General features: G+C 39.5%; 1 protein-coding gene across 1 annotated transcript in view; it reads left to right on the top strand.

The window, feature by feature from the left end:
- The first annotated feature begins 1,592 nt into the window (after window positions 1-1,592).
- The window catches only part of LOC133503989 (complement factor H-like), a 34,445-nt gene continuing 16,687 nt past the window's right edge, over window positions 1,593-19,350 (top strand). The window contains exons 1-14 of the mRNA XM_061826066.1: window positions 1,593-1,711; window positions 1,851-2,033; window positions 2,396-2,501; window positions 2,597-2,673; window positions 3,154-3,336; window positions 3,621-3,803; window positions 3,935-4,129; window positions 5,447-5,626; window positions 6,408-6,572; window positions 7,541-7,708; window positions 7,798-7,956; window positions 8,491-8,679; window positions 9,184-9,369; window positions 9,723-9,890. Coding sequence (XP_061682050.1) covers window positions 1,642-1,711; window positions 1,851-2,033; window positions 2,396-2,501; window positions 2,597-2,673; window positions 3,154-3,336; window positions 3,621-3,803; window positions 3,935-4,129; window positions 5,447-5,626; window positions 6,408-6,572; window positions 7,541-7,708; window positions 7,798-7,956; window positions 8,491-8,679; window positions 9,184-9,369; window positions 9,723-9,890 — 2,212 coding nt within the window. The 5' untranslated portion in view covers window positions 1,593-1,641. The remainder of the gene's footprint in view (window positions 1,712-1,850; window positions 2,034-2,395; window positions 2,502-2,596; window positions 2,674-3,153; window positions 3,337-3,620; window positions 3,804-3,934; window positions 4,130-5,446; window positions 5,627-6,407; window positions 6,573-7,540; window positions 7,709-7,797; window positions 7,957-8,490; window positions 8,680-9,183; window positions 9,370-9,722; window positions 9,891-19,350) is intronic.

Genomic DNA, 19,350 nt, shown 5'->3' with positions numbered 1-19,350 from the left:
TCACCTGGTGACACATTAACTGTCACATGTCACACAGGCAAGAGGAAAACATGCAAAAATCACACAGGCAGGGCCTGGATTTGAACTCTGAGGCCAACATTCTCACCACTTGTTCGTCTGTGCCGCCTGTACTCTTATTATTTTGCCTAAATATCATGATAACAGGCGGCACGGTGGTTCAGCTGGTAAAGCATTGGCCTCACAGTTCTGAGGACCAAGGTTCGATCCCTGCCCCGCCTTTGTAGAATTTGGATGTTCTCTCCGTGCCTGAGTGGGTTTTCTCCGAGCACTCAATTTTTTTCCCACATCCCAAAAACATGCAACATTAATTGGACACTCTAAATTGCCCCAAGGTGTGATTGTGAGTGCAGCTGTTTGTCTCTTTGTGCCCTGCGATTGGCTGGCAACCAGTTCAGGGTTTACCCTGCCTCCTACCCATTGACAGCTGGGATAGGCTCCAGCACTCCCCACGACCCACATGACGCTAAGCGGCAAGGAAAATGGGTGGATGGATGGCTAGATCATGATAACGGTGGCAACAAACACTTGCATTTGTCGATTTTTTGTTCAAATATATCATCCTAAAAAAAATTCCGACCATGTTAAGCCTAAATAAGATATAAAAAAATAAAATAGCGAGAGAGAGCAAGAGCAATGGATCACACAAATATATTGTACAAACAGTGATAAAAGATAGGGTAATAAATAAAAACTTGTAATATGAGCGAAGCAAGAACTCTATCTGTATTCCAAGATGATATATTGCAGCGACTCATTGAGTCATCAAAGAGTGTTTTAGTTGTGTCTCAAATTACTCAGGCTGTGGCCCACAGACACCTACACCAGGGGCCTGAAAAATGAGTCTTGGCAACATTGATTGTTCGGAGACACAAACTGTGCAAACTCAAATATGTACCAAAACCGTTATGTTGAGAAATAAAGTTACCAGTAAATGGTCTATTGCCTAACCGCCTTCGTGTTGTTTCATAAGTAACATCTGAAATATACCTCCTCCAACCCAAAGTACTCTAACATTCATAACTTGATGGAAGATATGAAGTGTTGCAGTCATCGGATAATTTTTCTTTATAGCTTGACATTCTGTAAATAATCGACTCATTTAATGCTGAACTTTGATGGGAATAGTAGCATCTATGTATCTTGTTTGTACTATTGATCCCTGGAAATGATTTACCAAGAAGGTAAAACAACTGAAAAACAAACAAAACCTTACGGTAACAAAATTGAGTAATTCCTAAAACGCACATACAAACACTCAAATTGTATAAGGTCTACTTTAAATGTTGATACGTCATGGTATTTAATAGTTTCCATTTTACTGTAGTGTAAATGTTTGAATTTTCGCGTATAAACAATAAATGTCCTGGTGCTTAAAATGTTTTCAGCATCAAATGTGTCATTTATTGTGGGATGTTTTGTGTGTAGAAGTGTGTGTATGGATGAATGTGCTCGTCACATTCTGTCCTCTTTCCTGCTTTCACTGTGACTGTGAGATCAGAGACGACAAGAGACTTGAGTAAATCATTGAGCAATCACGGTTTTTGCAGCGTAATCCACAGTATGCTGATGTTCTGCAGTCTCCATTTTTAGTTGTGTTCGGTGGCTCAGGGTGAAGACAAAATGAACACAGTAACTCAAAGCTGTGTCCTATTATTGTGGATGCATACGTTGACCTTTGTGAAATGTCAAGGTAAGACACAACCAGCATACAAATACATTCATGCAGATTCAAACCACTTTCATTAGTTCTGTCTCTTCTCAACCTTAACATTGTGCTGGTGAATGTCCTGGAAAACCTATGACTAGATTCTTTTGCTTTTGGCCTGCAGAATGTACACTTGAAAATTTTAGGAACAGTCCCCTGTACAATTCAAATTTTGATACGACAAATTTGGAAACCAAATACCAAAATGAGGACCAAGTGAGAGTGGGCTGCACTGTTGGCCACAGTGGATTTTTCAGACTCATCTGCAAAGCTGGAAGATGGGAGTCTCATGGTACAACATGTCAACGTAAGATGCCATTTTCTTTGCTATGCTTTTATGGATTTGTTCTATGCATTATTAAGAGAGTACAAGGTGATTGTATTGTGCTTTTATATTCAGCAGGACAAATTAAAACCAAAACAAATAATGTCTGTTTTCCTCTGGCAGAGAGCTGAAAACTACACTAAACACTAAGTGTGTCGCTACATTATTTTGGAACATATCACTTATTGCACAGTCCATTGTGATAATATATGGCAGTACAAGTATTTTGTTTTTCTCACTGTGAACATTCATCGTAGCGTATAGTACAGTATCATACTTTTTTTTTCAGTGTACTGATGCTATAACATGTATTTAACTGTTGTCTCGCTTCCTGCATATCGAAGCAAAACTGTGCGGTCACCCTGGTGAAGCTCAGTTTGCCAATTTTGAACTGGAGAAGGGTGATGACTTTGTCTTTGGGTCGCAAGTGAAGTATACCTGCCACCAAGGGTATGCATTTATAAACTAATGTACCACAAATAATTGAGGGTACTAAGATGTCCTTTTCATGAAATCATTTTTTGTTTTTTTCCATCTCATTTTAGTTATCAAATGGTCAGTCGAATTAACTACCGCCGTTGCATGGCAGATGGGTGGAGTGGTACTATTCCAGTCTGTGAAGGTAAATGGCTTACAGTCAAGCAGCCTAGTGTGGTTGTGATGTGTCATGTAATTGTTAAATATATATTATCTGTCAACTGGTTGGAGCGTTGGCCTCACAGTTCTGAGGACCGGGTTTTAAATCCCGGCCCTCCCTGTGTGGAGTTTGCATGTTCTCCAGGTGCTTGCGTGGGGTTTCTCCAGGCACCCCAGTTTCCTCGCACATCCCAAAAACATGCATACGTTGGAAACTGCTAATTGCCCCAAGGTGTGATTGTGAGTGAGACTGTTGTCTATCTCCATGTGCCTTGTGATTGGCTGGCAACCAGTTCAGGGTGTACCCTGCCTCCTGCCCATTGACAGCTTGGGTAGGCGCCAGCACTCCCGTGACCCTTGTGAGGATAAGGGGCTTCAAAAATGGATAGATGGATAATATTTGTATTCATTAAGATGATTGTCATTATCTGAATTTGTAATATTTCAATCTTATAATATTTTACAGCAATACAGTGCCCCTTGATCAACGTTGAAGACAATGTTGACGTTATAGGGAACACAGAAGAAGCAAACTTTGGCAACGTGGTTCGGTTTATTTGCAAAAGTACCGATGAAATCATCATTGGTTTATCAGAGATCTTCTGTGATGAAAATGGAGACTGGAGTGGCCTTCCTCCAAAATGTGAAGGTACGTTAATGTGGAAACAGGAACGCTCCTGAAAAGTTGCAAAAGTTTGAATACGCTGTCACACCGACAACATATGTATTTTTGGGAATGCTGAATATTGCCCATTACTATTTTCAACACCCCTTAATGCCATAAATGCACAAGGTGATGTTATTAAAGAACATAGACTCTTTTAGTAAATACAGGTATGTGTTGTGTCAGTTATATCAACTGTTATCATCGTGTCTTTTCATGTATATATTTCTTTATATTCATGCCTGTTTATTTTCTGGATTCATCGCCAGTGGTAAAATGCACAGTGCCACTGATAGGAAATGGTTTTGTGCTTGGAAAAATCCAAGAGTACAAAGAACATGCTATCTTGTCATATCAGTGTAATCCAACATACAAGCCTGCTGAAGACAGACCTTCAACTTGCACAAAAGTTGGGATGAGAGCCGAATGGAGCCCCGCACCCTTATGTGAATGTAAGTTAAAGAGATGTTTCAGCATTAGCTTTTTGTATCACAATAATTAAAAGGTGGAAGGATTGTATTTACAGCCCTTCTGTGAGGTGACTCAAAGTCATGGTATGACTTAAAATGTCCCTCCATTGCAGTGATTAGATGTAAAGTATCACTGCCAGCCATTAAAGGAACCAGCTACAAGCCAGCTTACACATCTGTGTTTTCACCTGGTGACACGTTAACTGTCACATGTGAAGAGACCCATTGGATTTCAACCCTACAGCAGACCTCAGCAGTATCAACGTGCAAAGACAATGGAAAATGGACCATTAGACCAATATGTCAGGGTATAAAGCCTAGTACACTTTCATGCTGGATTTATTACTCAGTACAATTTTAACTCAAAAAGAAGTACCAACATTTCTCCTGTATAACACGCTCAAGTATGATACGTACCCCCAATATTGGGCCCCCAAATCAGGGAAACCCTTATTATCTCAATGGGTCAATGTCGGCATGAATGTAATGTCATGACGTAGTTCAACATTGTGTGACAAGACCATTCTACTTTTATCCACAAAAACACCTGCCAACAGGGACATACTCAACACTCAAACATAAGTACTTTGAATCACCGGATTTGAAGGATGGTGGAGGATTTTCAATTTCTTTGTACTGTAGTCCATATGGCACTAATCATGTTGCAACGGCATCCAGCTCAGTAGATCGTGCTGTATTCGGAAATGTACTCCAACGATGCTCAACTGCATTTAGGACTGCGAACTCTGGAAGCACAGTTCAGCCATCAGGGTGAATTTTTGTACACACCCTTCCTCGGAATGGTTGCAAGAGGAGCAGCATAGTGGATCTGTGCTCAGTAATAAGGGGTGATGCGGAGTTTTTGAGAACAGCACCCCATCGTCAGATGTTGATACCGTAAATATAAATGGACATGGTGTCATTTAGCGTGTACCGAACCATGACCACTACATTGAACGATTCGATATAAATACTTTATTATTTATTACTATTTATCCAGGTTGTAATTGCCTGATAAAAGTAAGGCTCGATTCACATTTTTCAAGTTTTGTTTTTGGTGTGCCAGAGGCCGAATCATATTTTCCACCTTTTGGTGTACCAGATTTTTGGTTCACTTTGCTGCTTTTTTCAAAATAACTTCTACTTTTACTGGACACTTTTCAAATTTGGAGATGTGTTCTGTGAAGTGGTGGTAAAAAAAATAAATCTGCCATCTAGTAAACTAAGACACTAATCTGATGCTCTCAAACAAATGTGGGAGCAAAGGATATTATATGATGTATGAAATGATATATCACTCACAAGGATGTCATCATTGGGGAGTAAGCAATAAAAATGTACCGTCTAATCGAAAATTTTATTACATAGCACATTACGTACCATATTGGAATGAAATTACTGTAAACCTTTTTCACAACTCCTCGGTACATAGGTTCTTCATAGGTTCTTCCTATACCTACTCTATATATGGTACAGTCTATCAACTTTTTATGATTTTTTTGGCGGGGAAATACACGTGTTATACATGAGAAATTACAGTCAGTTAAATTACAGATGATGAATGATGATGATCTGGTCTTGCTCACTAAAAATCTCCATGTCCTTTTTTTTTTTTTTTTTTTTAGAGGTTACATGCAGTAACCAAAGAGACCAAAATGTATGGCGATGGGATGTCTATTGGGGGCAGAGAATTAAATTGGGTGCATCTGTTGAATATGCCTGTAAATCAGGCTACAAGAGAACAAATGGTGCCGAACAAGTCAAGTGCACCAGAGATGGATGGATCCCAAATCCACCCTGCCAAGGTACCGTGCATGGATATAGTACTCATACTTGTTACCAAGCTAAAAATAACTGGTGACTTAGATGTTGATTTTTTTTTTTGTACAATTTATTTTTTTAATTGCAGATGAAATGGATGTGTTCCAATGTCAATTGTCCACTCACAAACACTTTTCATAATTCTATAGCAATTGATTACCCAGTTTTACATACTGTATTTTTCCAGCAGGTGAGCAACTTGCATGATATTGAAAACACTAAATACCCATTTGTTATTTATTTTCCTTTGGCTAGTGTCATTGTGGGTTTGACACCAGAATAGATTGTTTTGATCTGGTCCTTATTTTATTATTATCTGTCTTCCCATGCAATTCCTCTCTAGGTGTTGTGTCTTTGTCTTTTATTGGTCGTCTCAATATTGTTTCTTGTGAAACAACCAATCAGGTCTCTGCAGCCTTTCTGGTCCAGCTGCATCTCGTCGTCTTCTTAGTCTGTGTATTTAGTTCAGCTTTTGGAATTTAGTAGCTTAGTACTGTTGGATTTCAAGTCAAGTCCGTTTTTTATTTTTAGGAATGAAATACCCTTATTTAGATTACCCTCCGTCTTACCTCAGCTGTTTCTCCGTGCGTTGATCCACAGCATCATGAGAACAGTCCTCGTAACTGACAAGCCCTGTATCTCCTCTTCCTTTCTTTTATTTGACTGTATTTTTCATGAATTGTTGTCAGTCACAGAACCTAATGACATAATTGAGTGGGAGAAAAACATACAGACCGATGACTAATTGCATCTTTTTTTCCCCAGAAATTACATGTGACAGTAAGGATATCAGGAGTGCTGAAATTTATGGTGATGGCAAGCAAATCTACAAAAAAAATGAAAGGGCCTACTTTGCCTGCAAAGGTTCTCAACAATGGTTTAGTCTGATTTGTACGGAAAATGGTTGGCAGGGAAATGTGCATTGTCCAGGTATGGAACAACAATTTTAAGTCTGTCTTTTGTTTTTTCCATGAAGACATCTTGAAAAGCAGTTTCAAAAGTCTTCTTCTTCGATCACTTAATGTCAGGATGCATTACAAAAAGCTAAAACATTTATGACATAGACATTTTAAAAAGTCAAGACTAAACTAGTCTTTCGGGATATCTTCTAATTAACTGTAACCATGTAGAAACAGACCTGTTATGTTATCAAATTGTACAGTTCATTATCTACAGTACACACCATTTTTATAAATAGTACACAAGTATCGCCGATGTCCATCTGTAGTCCCCAGCAACTGGCCACCTGAGGAAGTATTGGGGGAATTTGTAGAAATTGGGTGAGCTGTAGCTGCATTTCCAACTAAAGTTCAAAGAACTTACTTAACTTATTTCCAGTGGATTAAGAGTCCCTGGCCCTCAATGTTTAAGTAGTAATCCGAATTGCAATACGAAATCTGGATGATGACATCACGGAATAAACTGAGGAGTTCAGACGCAAAAGCAGGTATATCCATTTTTGTTGTTTCTGTCGATTATTTGATATATATAATAATATAATAATAATTATTATTATATATAATTTTGTGTCTGAACTCTTCATTACTGTACAGGAGCTGTAATGCAGCTGTTTTTATAGACTAATCGACGTTCATCTTCTACAAGTATCTGGAGCTATTGTGTTTCAGAGTGACGTGCAGTGTTCCCGAATTTCCAGGGGCTCCAAAGTTTTTGGACAAAGTGACAACTATAGCACAGTCAAATTTTCATATTTTTGGTAGAATTCATTCATGTAAATACCGCTAGTTTAAGAAGCACAGGTACCACTGAAATTCAGAAATGGGAGATTTCGTATTGCGTAAAAGCATATCACTTGTTCTGAAATCAGATAAATAGGACAGAGATCAAACCAGCAGGTACTAGCAGCTGGTCTCACTACATGTTACTACTCATTCCAGGACACCAATGTAAAAAACTTGACCTCAGCAATGCAGATATTATAAGCAAGGAAAAATACTACTACAATGAAGGCGAACGTGTTCAATATGCATGTAGGAATGATGCCGATAGAACATTCGCCGTTACCTGTCAATTTGGTGACTGGACTGGGATTCAGAACTGTTCAGGTAAAATCCAGTTCATGTAGGTTAAAAAAAATCTTTCACTGCATTGGATTTTCGTTTTGATTGGGTTCTTAATTTCACAAATTCAACAGCATGTCTCCAACCTGATGTGCTCCATGGCTTTGCTGTTGGTCCATTACATGACACAGTGTACTACGCGTGCAATGAAGGATATAAACTTCCAAGTAAAGGGTGGTGGGGTGAAGCGAAATGCATTGATGGGCTGTGGTTTGGACTGGAACAATGTGTGGGTAAGACTTAACACCTCTCATGTTCTTTTCATGTCTTTGTGGATTTTCCCCGGGTACTCCGGTTTCCTTCCACATCCCCAAAACATATATGCAAGGTTGACTCTAACTTTGAATTGCCCAAAGGTGTGAATGAGAGTGTGAATGACTATTTGTCTGCATGTGCCCTGCTATTGGCTGAGAGCCAGTTCAGAGTGTACCCTGGATATCGCCCTTAGTCATCTGGGATAGGCTCCCACATTCCCATAACCCCACTATGGTTAAGTAGGGTACAAAATGGCTGGCTGGATGGATCATAACGTCACAGAGAATTGTTTTATTTTTCAATATATATCTTGTATTTGATACTTTCTTTGATACCTAATTACGCACCAAATGCTAATAAGATGGTGCGGTTCCTCGTTTTAGTAGTAATAATAATAGTAGGAAATAGTACAAATTTACATCCAAGCATTTTGATTTTTTTCCTTTGGTGCCAACGTGGTGTATTAATTCCTGTTTCTTCAATCCATCATTTCCATGTTGTATCTAATGCAGAAAAAAATAAATGTGGGGACATACCTTTGATTGCCAATGCAAAAATTAGACACCAAAAAAATGGAAATGGAGACGATGAGATTATCCAGATTGAATGCAACGATGGATATCAAACTCAGACGGACCGCTTATTGTGTGTGGAAGGAAAATGGGATTCAAATGGATTCGCCTTTAACTCGACCTGTGTTCGTGAGTCTTCTTCACTTTTTTCAAAAAGATATATTAGTACACATAGGCGGCACGGTGGATCAGCTGGTAAAGCGTTGGCTTCACAGTTCTGAGGTCCCAGGTTCAATCCTGGACCCGCCTGTGTGCAGTTTGCATGTTCTCCTCGTGCCTGCGTGGGTTTCTTCCGGGTATTCCAGTTTCCTCCCACATTCCAAAAACATGCAACATTAATTGAACACTCTAAATTGCCCCTTGGTGTGATTGTGGGTGCGGTTGTTTGTCTCAATGTGCCCTGATATTGGCTGGCAACCAGTTCGGGGTGTACCCTGCCTCCTGCCGGTTGACAGCTGGGATCGGCTCCAGCACTCCCCACGACCCTCGTGAGGATAAGAAGTGAAGAAAATGGATGGATGGATACTAGTAAACTGAGTCCTTCTTGTGAAATTAATTATAATAAAAATTTAAAGTGTCTCATCTTTTTGGTGGCTTTTCATTAGATATTCAAGTATTTTTTGTAATATGCAGTTGTTGCTGGAACCTGCAGTCATCCACCTAAATTTGAAAATGCCATCAGTTTGACTTCATTTCAAAAGGAATACTTGTCTGATTCGAAAATCACTTTCAAGTGCCGGCAAAACTATATGATGGAAGGACAAGACACAATCACATGTCAAAATGGCCAATGGGACAACGTGGACATTAAATGTACAGGTAAGTAAAAGATAAGTAGAAAATCAAGAAAAAAAGTCGGGAATCATTCGGTTATCTCTTTCCTCCGAATTAATTCCGTTGTCTCAAGACATATCACTATTTTCACATAAAAAGCCATCAGAGAATATTCTCCAGTGTTCACCTTCATTTTATGTAGCATTCTTCTAAAATGAATTTTGCCATTTTGCTAAATTGTATCATTTTATACTTATGAGAATTGTGCCCCTCTCCCCTCCTCTTCCACATAGGGCAGGCTGCCACATCAGACAGGTCTCTTTTGACCTGAATCATCACAGAGACAATACAGACAGGCCATTAATGAAAATGTCTTGTTATATTTGTTGTGTTTTTAGCATACTGCTCCAAGCCAAAATATGCAGAGCAAACCACCTTCACTGACAATAAAGAAAAATATCTCAATGGTGAGGTCATAAAGTATCACTGTATCCAACCAGGAGAAAAAACTGAGGGTTCTGCAACCTGTGTAAATGGCAAGTGGAGTGAACCAGTTCACTGTGAAGGTAAGGAGAAAGTGGATTTGAACTTAACTGTTGAATTGCTTAATTGTGAATCTGACAAACATGTCTGTAGAAAGGATAGGAAAAAAACAATTATTGTGGACTCAGCAGTTTCATCGAACATTGGAGTGTCCAGTAAATGAAGACTCTGGTTGACGTCCATTTTCTTTTATTTCCCTAAAAAAGAAAAAAAAAAGATTCCTATGAATTCATGAACCATATAACCAAACAATTCGACTAAAAATAACTCTATTAAAATTCCTTTGTGATGGAATTGGGTTTACCACTGTTTGGTGGAGCTTTATGTAGCATGGTGTATGTGTGACCCTGTGATGAAAATGTAGACCCAACCCCATTATTCCCTGTTGATTTTACTCATGCCCACGACCCCATCACTAGTAAACCTCTATGGCAGCATCACAAAAGGTCAAAGACAAAATAAATGAAAAATACACGGACAAAGTTAATTTTGCCGAAGCAGAATGTTTTTGTATTTGGCTTGAAATGCCTCTTATTTGGGATAAACCTTAATGTGTACAGTTTAAAGGATTCAACTTTGGAGATTCCGCTGAATTGTCATTTTTGGTTGTTGGATGAGGTTTTATTTGCCAAAAGCATTTTTTTTATTATTTGGTAAAAATCTACATTTACATCAGGTGAGTCCGTCTTCAATAATATAATTAAGTCATGTGTACTTTCACCAACAATAATTAAAAAACTATTGGATGTCATTATTAGAAGCCATTATTTCAAAGATTACTCATTACTCGGGGTCAAATTCTTTTAGTTTGAGTCACGACAGATAATTATCAACATATTACAATAATATGTTAAGTCCAACAAAATTTTCCCACATGGTCCAACATTATTTACCAGGATAGCAAATGAAGATAGGAAACTCAAGTTCTCAACACTGACACTAGGGTGGTGGGGGGGGACAGCAACAAATAATTAGGAAGTACATTGTGTCTCCCGTGACTTGCGAGGCCAGAATTGTGTAAATAACACTGCTTACAGAAATGTGTGCTGTCAATCCACTGCATGTCAAGCTTCTCAACACAAAATCTTTCCTCCACAGCTTCCAATTAAGAAAGGAGATGCTGAAAGGCCAAAGAAAATCTGACTAAAAATGCAAGGAAGAATATCTTTTTTGGGGGGTGGGGTCACTGTCAAGCAATAGGAGGAAAATGTGGATGTTCTTTCAACACACAATTTACATGATCCTACTGTTGAACAGTGACACTGAAGAAATTGAGTAGCTAGATTATACTATTTGAATGCATTAATAATAAAATGTGGAGAAAATGATGCAGAAGTATTGTGTCACTTTTTATTAAGAAAACCAAAGCAAATTTATTTATATAGTGCATTTCATACACAAGGTAACTCAATGTGTTTTACATGATTAAAATACAATACAATGCATAACACAAAGAAATAAAACATTTAAAACAGGTGAAAACAATAAAATGATTTTTTAATATATAAATACATAACAGTGAGACATATACAAATGAAAAAATAAAAGTACAATTAAAAACAGTGTACAGTGCAAGAAATATCATTAAAGGGTGAAATACTTTTTGAGAAAAAAAGAAGAGTTTTCAAGCTGGATTTAAAAATGTTCACACTTGGGGCTGATGTTACCTCTGTTGGCTACTCGTTCCATTTGTCTGCAGCATAAATGCTAAATGCTGCTTCACCATGTTTGTCTTGGACTCTGCACTCCATTCTTAGACCTGAGTCAGTCGATCTCAGAACCCTAATGGGTTTGTATTCCATTACCATTTCTTTCTTTTATTCAAACTATTTAGCGATTAATAGACCAGTACCAGAACTTTAAAATCTATTCTAAAACTGACCAGGAGCCAGTGTAAGTACTTTAGAATTGGAGATATATTCTCTGACCTCTTTGTTCTGGTCAGGACCTGAGTTGCAGGATTCTGAATGAGCTGCAGTTGTTTAATGCTCTTTTGGAGGAGTCCTGTCAGAAGACCATTACAATAGTCAAGTCTACTTGAGATAAAAGCATTGAACAGCTTTTCCTGGTCTGCTTGATACATACAAGCATTCACTCTAGATTTGTTCTTCAGATGGAAAAACGCAGTTTTTTTGATTGATTTGATATGACTGTTGAAAATCAAGTCAGAATATATGAGAACACCAACGTTTTGGACTTGGTCTTTGATTTTTAAAGATACCGAGTCCAGGTATTTACTTGCAGCAAATCTCCTTTCTTTATTGTCAAAAACAATTGTCTTAGTTTTGTTTTGGTTTAGTTGAAAAAAAAAATGGCTCATCCAGTTATCTGCTTTAAACAGTGGCACAACACCTCAACTAAACTGTAGTCATCTGGAGACACTACTAAATATACAGTGAAGAAAACTAGTATTTGAACATCCTGCTATATTGCAAGTTCTCCCACTTAGAAATCCTGTACGGGTCTGAAATTTTCATCAAAGGTGCATGTCCACTGGAAGAGAGATAATCTATAAAGAAAATCCAGAAATCACACTGTATGATTATAATTACAGAAATCAAGCGTTTCCTGTATGTTCACCAGGTTTCCACACACTGCAGGAGGAATTTTGGCCCACTCTTCCACACAGATCTCTAGATCAGACAGGTTTCTGGGCTGTTGCTGAGAAACACAGAGTTTCGGCACACTCCAAAGATTTCATTTGGGATTAGGTCTGGAGACTGGCTAGGCCACGGCAGAACCTTGACATGCTTCTTATAGAGCCACTTCTTGGTTTTCCTGGCTGTGTGCTTTGGGTCATTGTCATGAAAGACCCAGCCACGACCCATCTTCAAGGCTCTGACTGAGGGAAAGAGGTTGTTCCCCAAAATCTCACAATACATAGCCGCAGTCATCCTCTGCTTAATACAGTGCAGTCGGCCAGTCCCATGTGCAGAAAAACACACCCAAAGCATGATGCTACCACTGCCATGTTTCACAGTAGGGATGGTGTACTTAGGATGGAACTCATCATTCATTCAAACACGGTTAGTGGCAGTACGACCAAAAAGTTCCATTTTGGTCTCATTTGACCACAAAACTTTCTCCCATGACTCCTCTGTATCATCCAAATGGTGGTTGGCAAACTTAAAACGGGCCTTGACATGTGCTGGTTTAAGTAGGGGACCTTCCGTGCCATGCATGATTTCAAACCATGAAGTCTTAGTGTATTACCAACAGTCACCTTGGAAACGGTGGTCCCAGCTCTTTTCAGGTCACTGACCAAGTCCTGTCGTGTAGTACTGGGCTGATTCCTCACCTTTCTAAGGATCATTGAGACCCCACACGAGGTGATATCTTGCATGGGGCTCCACTACGATTGAGATTGACCGTCATGTTTAGTTTCTTCCATTTTCCAATCATTGCTCCAACAGTGGACCTTTTTTCACCAAGCTGGTTGGCAATTTCTCCGTAGCCCTTTCCAGCTGTGTGGAGTTGTACAATTTTGTCTCTGGTGTCTTTAGACAGCTCTTTGGTCTTGGCCATGTTACAAGTTTGAGTCTTACTGATTCTACGTTGTGGACAGGTGTCTTTATGCAGCTAACGACCTCACACAGGTGCAACTGATACAGGATAATACATGGAGTGAAATGGACTTTTAAAGTCGGACTACCAGGTCTTCTAGAGAAGATCTGTGTAGAGGAGTGGGCCAAAATCCCTCTTGCAGTGTGTGCAAACCTGGTGAACATACAGGAAATGCTTGACCTCTGTAATTGGAAACAAAGGCTACCGTACCAAATATTAACAATGATTTTCTCAGGTGTTCAAATACTTATTTGCAGCGATATCACACAAATAAATTGTTAGAAAATCATACATTGTAATTTCTGGATTTTTCTTTTTAGAGTATCTCTCCCAGAGTGAACATGCACCAATGGTGAAAATTTCAGACCCCTCCATGATTTCTAAGTGGGAGAACTTGCAATATAGCAGGGTGTTCAAATACTTATTTTCTTCACTGTAACTGTGTGTCCTTTGCATAGTTATGATAGTCAAAATTAAAGTTTTGAAAAATTTGACCCAAGGTTAGCATATTCAGGCGGTACAGGAGGGGTCCAAGAACTTATCCTTGAGGCACCCCACAGGTCATTGCCATTTGTTGAGATTGAGCACTTCCAATGGTTACAAAGTAGCTCCTTTCCTCCAGGCAGGACCTCAACCATTTCAGGACGTTACATTTAGTCCTACCCACGTTTCCATCCTGTTCAGCAGTATATCATCCAACAAGACCAAAACTGACACCTTTGGTGAAACAGTGTTCAATTGTTCATCATTTAGCACTTTGATAAGAGCAGATTCTTTCCTGTGATGGGTCTATAGCTTTCTGACATGGAATCGTGCAGTACTCAGAAGAGGCTGAATAGCAGCCAATTTAAGAGCTTGAGGAAACTCCCCAAAGTGAAGTGAGCAGTTTATTATTTGCTCCAAATCAGTTAGCACTGACTTTACAATCGTTTTGAAAATGTCAGATGGTATTGAGTCAAGATAGCAAGTTTATGGTTTCTTTAGCTGAACCGTTTCCTCTAGTTTTTTTGTGTCACTGGTATCAAATTCGGACAAAGAAAGAGTTTTTCCTGCATGGCTTCATATGTAGAATCATTTTATCATTTTGCTCATTTGTGCTGACATTTGACATGATGGATTCTATTTTTTCACTAAAATAACAGGCAAACTTATTTCATTTGTTGACTGCTGCGAGTTCTGGAGCGATCTGATTTGAAGGGGGGTCTGTGAGCTTCTCAACCACAGCAAACAGATGCAAGTATTGTTAGGTCATTCCTGATTATTTCAGATGGGTTGCTGTCTAGCCTTGAGTAACTCTTGGTTAAAATTACAAAGATACTGTGTGTAGAGGGCGGTGGTGAGGTGGTGCAGCTGTTGAGTTTAGTCATCACAGTTCTGAGGACTGGGAATCAAATCCCGACTTTGCCTGTGTGGAGTTTGCATGTTCTCCCCGTGCCGGTTTTCTCGGAGCACTCCGGTTTCCTCACACATCCCAAAGACATGCATTCATTGGAGACTCTATATTGCCCCTAGATGTGATTGTGAGTGTGACTGTTGTCTCTCTCCATGTGCCCTGAGATTGGCAGGCAACCAGTTCAGGGTGTACCCAACCTCCTGGGTGATGACAGCTGGGATTGGCTCAAGCACCCCCATGATCCTCGTGAGGATAAGCAGCTCAGAAATCGATGAGTTGGATGTCTGTTTAGGTCATCCTCAATTTGGAGTTGAGTTTTTTTCCAGTTGTGATCTGCTTTCCTACACTTTGATTTAGAGCTCCTGACCATTAATGTGTTCTTCCATGTTGTTCTAGTCTTGCAGAGATACAGTCACTGGAGAAAATTGTTTGATGGATTTACATTTTATCCTTACTAAGTAAATAGTTGAACTTTTTTTGTTCCATATCTCTTCAACAGGTGGCATGGTGGAACAACTGTTGAGCGTTCACCTCACAGTTCTGAAGACCAGAGTTCAAATCCCAGTCCCGCTTGTATAGGGTTTGCATGTTCTCCCCGTGCCTGCGTGGGTTTTCTCTGACCACTCCGGTTTCCTCCCGCATTCCAAAAAATGCATTAAATGGAGAATCTAAAATGCTCCCAGGTGTGATTGTGAGTGCGACTGTTGTCCGTCTGTCTACCCTGCGATTGGAGGGCAACCAGTTCAGGGTGTACCCTGCCTTCTGCCCGATGACAGCTGGGATAGGCTCTGGCACTCCCATGACCCATGTAAGGATAAGTGGCTTAGAAAATGGATGGATGATATCTCTTTCTGCGATTGGCTGGCAACCAGTTCAGGGTGTACCCCGCCTCCTGCCCGTTGACAGCTGAGATAGGCTCAAGCACTCCCTCTCCTTCTTGAGGATAAGCAGCAAAAAAAATGGATGGATGGATGATATCTCTTTGATGAACTTTCTGTCCCACGTAATTTAAGGGTTTAAAATGCTTGATCTACAAATGGATCTCAGTTATTTTGGAAAAGACCCGTCTTATATGAGTCCGAGTTACAGATAAGATTCTTCATGTTTGGAGGAGCAGCCTTTTGGAACTTACTGGACGGTGGTTTCAGGTGAGAGGAGATTTGAGGAAGTTCTTGGTGTGGTTTGGACTGAACTCCAATAATGACAACTGTTCACCCTTTCTATCAGACCTAACTTTGCATTCAGGCTAGGAGAGGGGGAGCCACCATCTACTGCGGATTGCTTGGTTGTCTTAGTCGTAGCGGGGAAATTTAGAGGTGTGGATGGCTCCCATGGGGCAGAAAGACGTGTGGTATATTTAAAGTGCTGGCTCATTCCATTTGTCATTTGCTCCTCCAATTGTTGGTATGACCCAAATGAGTCTGTTTGCACCTTGTCTCACCTAGTCTCGCATTCCTCCAATTGTTTGCAAACAACTGCATCCTTTTCGTCCTTGAGTTTTGTAAACATTTTATTTTCGGGGCGGTGAGTGACATACACAGTAAAAAATATTGGCAGCCAATAACTTAACTCCTTGTCTACTTAGACAGAAATCGTCTGCTTTGTAAAAATGTCCACGCTCCAAAAAAACCCCAGAAATTGTCAATGAACCTCATGGGTAGTGCAGTACATACATCCTTCATCCACTTATTTAATTGATGGAGCCTCAAGAAATGTTCATCACCAAATCGTACAAGTTGTCATGGGCATGGGCTGGCCACTGCTCTGGGCGGTGCCAACTCAGACAGCTGTCACAGCTGTGTCACATTTGGGACATTAATGAACTAAATACTTAAGTAGTAAATATGTTAACGGCATTTGCCCTTTTGTTGCACATGCTTCACTGCAGTCTGGGACACTCTGCTACTGTGTGTAAGTAAGTGTAGAGCAATGCCTTGTTACAGCGGGTCTGTGCCCTTTTAGTTTAACCACGTTTTGTCATGTTTGTTAGTTTGCCTCGTTGACATTGGAGCCTGTTTATGTTGCTGGACCTTGCCACTAGCCTAGCGTTTTTGTGCTTCTACTTGTGATGGAGGGCCGTTTTGGTATTGAGCTGTTTTTGGAATAAAACCACTCCGAACATTGTGCTTTTGCCTGGAAGTCCTGCATTTGGGTCTGCCCCCGTGGCACTGGTTTATAACACAAGTGGGAGAGGTTCACTTATAAAAACCTCAGCATCCAAACAGTCTACTTTTGTTAGGACATCAATGAAATCTCGCTTCAGTGTCTCTGATTTCTGCTTGAGAACATCTAGGGTTCCTGTGCTTTCACAGTTTTGGGTGCTGATCAGTGATCTCCGGGATTTTTTGAGAGATATCAGACTCAGTGTTATTAGTAAAACACAGTACTTTGGTGGTCTTCTCATTGCAAAAGTGTTTCACATCCTTGGCAGCTCCATTCCCAACTATAAACGTTTGGGGTCGAATTTTTTTAGTTTGATTTAATTTCATACCTTTCAGTGGTGGTGGGCGATGAACATTCTTGGCCAGGGTTTTGTAAAAGTGGCTCAAAGCTTTTTGTAAGTCTGATGTCAAAGTTTTGCACTGACTCTCGTTACGCGCCTCAATATTTAAGGCCGGCATCAAAAAGTTGGATAGTTTTTGTTGCTTTGAACTGACCTCTCCTACCTCTCCTCTTGGAACCCTGAAAAGCAGAAGTGATGAGAAGGAGAAAGCCAGTTGTTACCGTAATTTCTCAAATAATGCGCAAATGTTTCCAAAAATATTTTCAAAACATTAATAGAGCACATTATACTTAGGTATTGATGAAAAATAAAAGATACAATCACATTGTATAATCACGTACTGGTACATAAAGTGGTTAAAAAAAAGGTATCCATATACATTTCAATATGATATTTTATGTCTTATGTTACACATTTCTATTTATTACGTAGTTTGAGCTCACGTTGTTTTGACGCCATAGAGAAAGATGCTACAGATTGGATTGAATAGAGGGGGAGAGGCTGTACTGCCCAATCCAAACTCTTGGAATTAAAAAAAAATGTTTCCTCACAAACGCCATGAATAGCACAGAGGATGACATGCGGTGGGAGCAAGATGGGATGTTCATGATGCAATGCAAGAAGCACCGGAACTGTACAAAGTCATCAATGTTGAATTTCACAGTGATTCACCAAAGGTAGCTTCTGTGGATCTTTTTTGGATTGGCGATGAGTCAGATGCTTCTTTTGAAGTCTTGGCCAAGGATGTGTAACGATTTATGCACAAATATTTAATGCAAAAAAATATTGAAGTTAAACAGTTTATATTTTCAAGACTGTAATATGTGTTATCAACAGTACTAATAAAACATTGTGCCATCATTGAGAATTTATTTTAGTTGGTTGAGGGATTCTGTTCTGACAATTACAGGGACCAGGACAAGCGTGTCCTGTGGCCTCTCCCGAGATTATATTACCACTACATCAATACATGCACAATAACTATTATTCAGGATTGTTGTGCGGACATATTTTTGAAAAACAATACAAGTACAAACTTAACAAAATATAAATACAACTCATTCCTGATATTCTGAGCATATAGGTAGCAGCAAATTGGTGGTGCACATTGTACATTGGTAGAAGGGTTTTCCTGAATTTTTAGGTAAAATTTGGGGGTGTGGATTATACTTCAGGACGCATTATACTGGAGAAATTACGGTACTTCTTCCCCGGAAAGCATATTCTTTGTCACAAGTACTTTTGTACAATTTCAAACAAAACCTCGCATTACAGTCATTATGTTTTTCTTGCAATCAACTTCCCATCTCTAACAATTGTGCTTTACAGTCAATCACATCCATATACGTACATATCCACTCTCGTTGATACACATTCAAAGACTCCAAAGAATGACTCATGTCACCATCCAAAGCCATGTTGTCACAAAGTGAAAGTTCTCTCTTTCAAAGTCATCTCAATTCTACATTGGATTCCTCTGCTTTAAACTGGTGAGTTACTTTAATAAAACTATTTACAGTCATTAACTACTGCTGAGGACTCAATGTTATACTATACAGGGAGTTCTCGGTTTAAGATGGTCTCAACCTAAGATGTTTCAACTTTACAGCATCGAGTCTTGTCCACCATTATGGCCCCAGCACCATAGTGTTTCTGCTTAGCTCATGCATATTGCTTATCTGTATGTGTCCTGTGAGTTTTGTTTTGCCCTTTTCACCCACCGTTTTACACGTTATGGCACAAATGAAGAAACCAGTGGGTTTTTTTTACCATGGAACCAAATCTTAACTTCATTTAAAAAAAAAAAAAAAAAACAACAACGGAGAAAGGATGAACACTGACGGACATGACAGACATAAAGACTTGAGCTTTGGTCGGATGATCATGGCGATTATTATTAAGGGCAAAGCCCGTATTTTAGCGCATGTGAAGGGATTTGTCCCAATGAAGATGCAGTGATCACGAAGCAACTTTTTTGTGAAGAAAAAAAATTGAAGCAATGTTCTCCGATCATTGCTGAGAT

The sequence above is a fragment of the Syngnathoides biaculeatus genome, chromosome 7 (genome assembly GCF_019802595.1).
Source record: "Syngnathoides biaculeatus isolate LvHL_M chromosome 7, ASM1980259v1, whole genome shotgun sequence".
NCBI classification, from domain to species: Eukaryota; Metazoa; Chordata; class Actinopteri; order Syngnathiformes; family Syngnathidae; genus Syngnathoides; species Syngnathoides biaculeatus.
The sequence above is the reverse complement of the archived record's forward strand: the minus strand, read 5'-3'. Positions and strand labels throughout refer to the sequence as shown.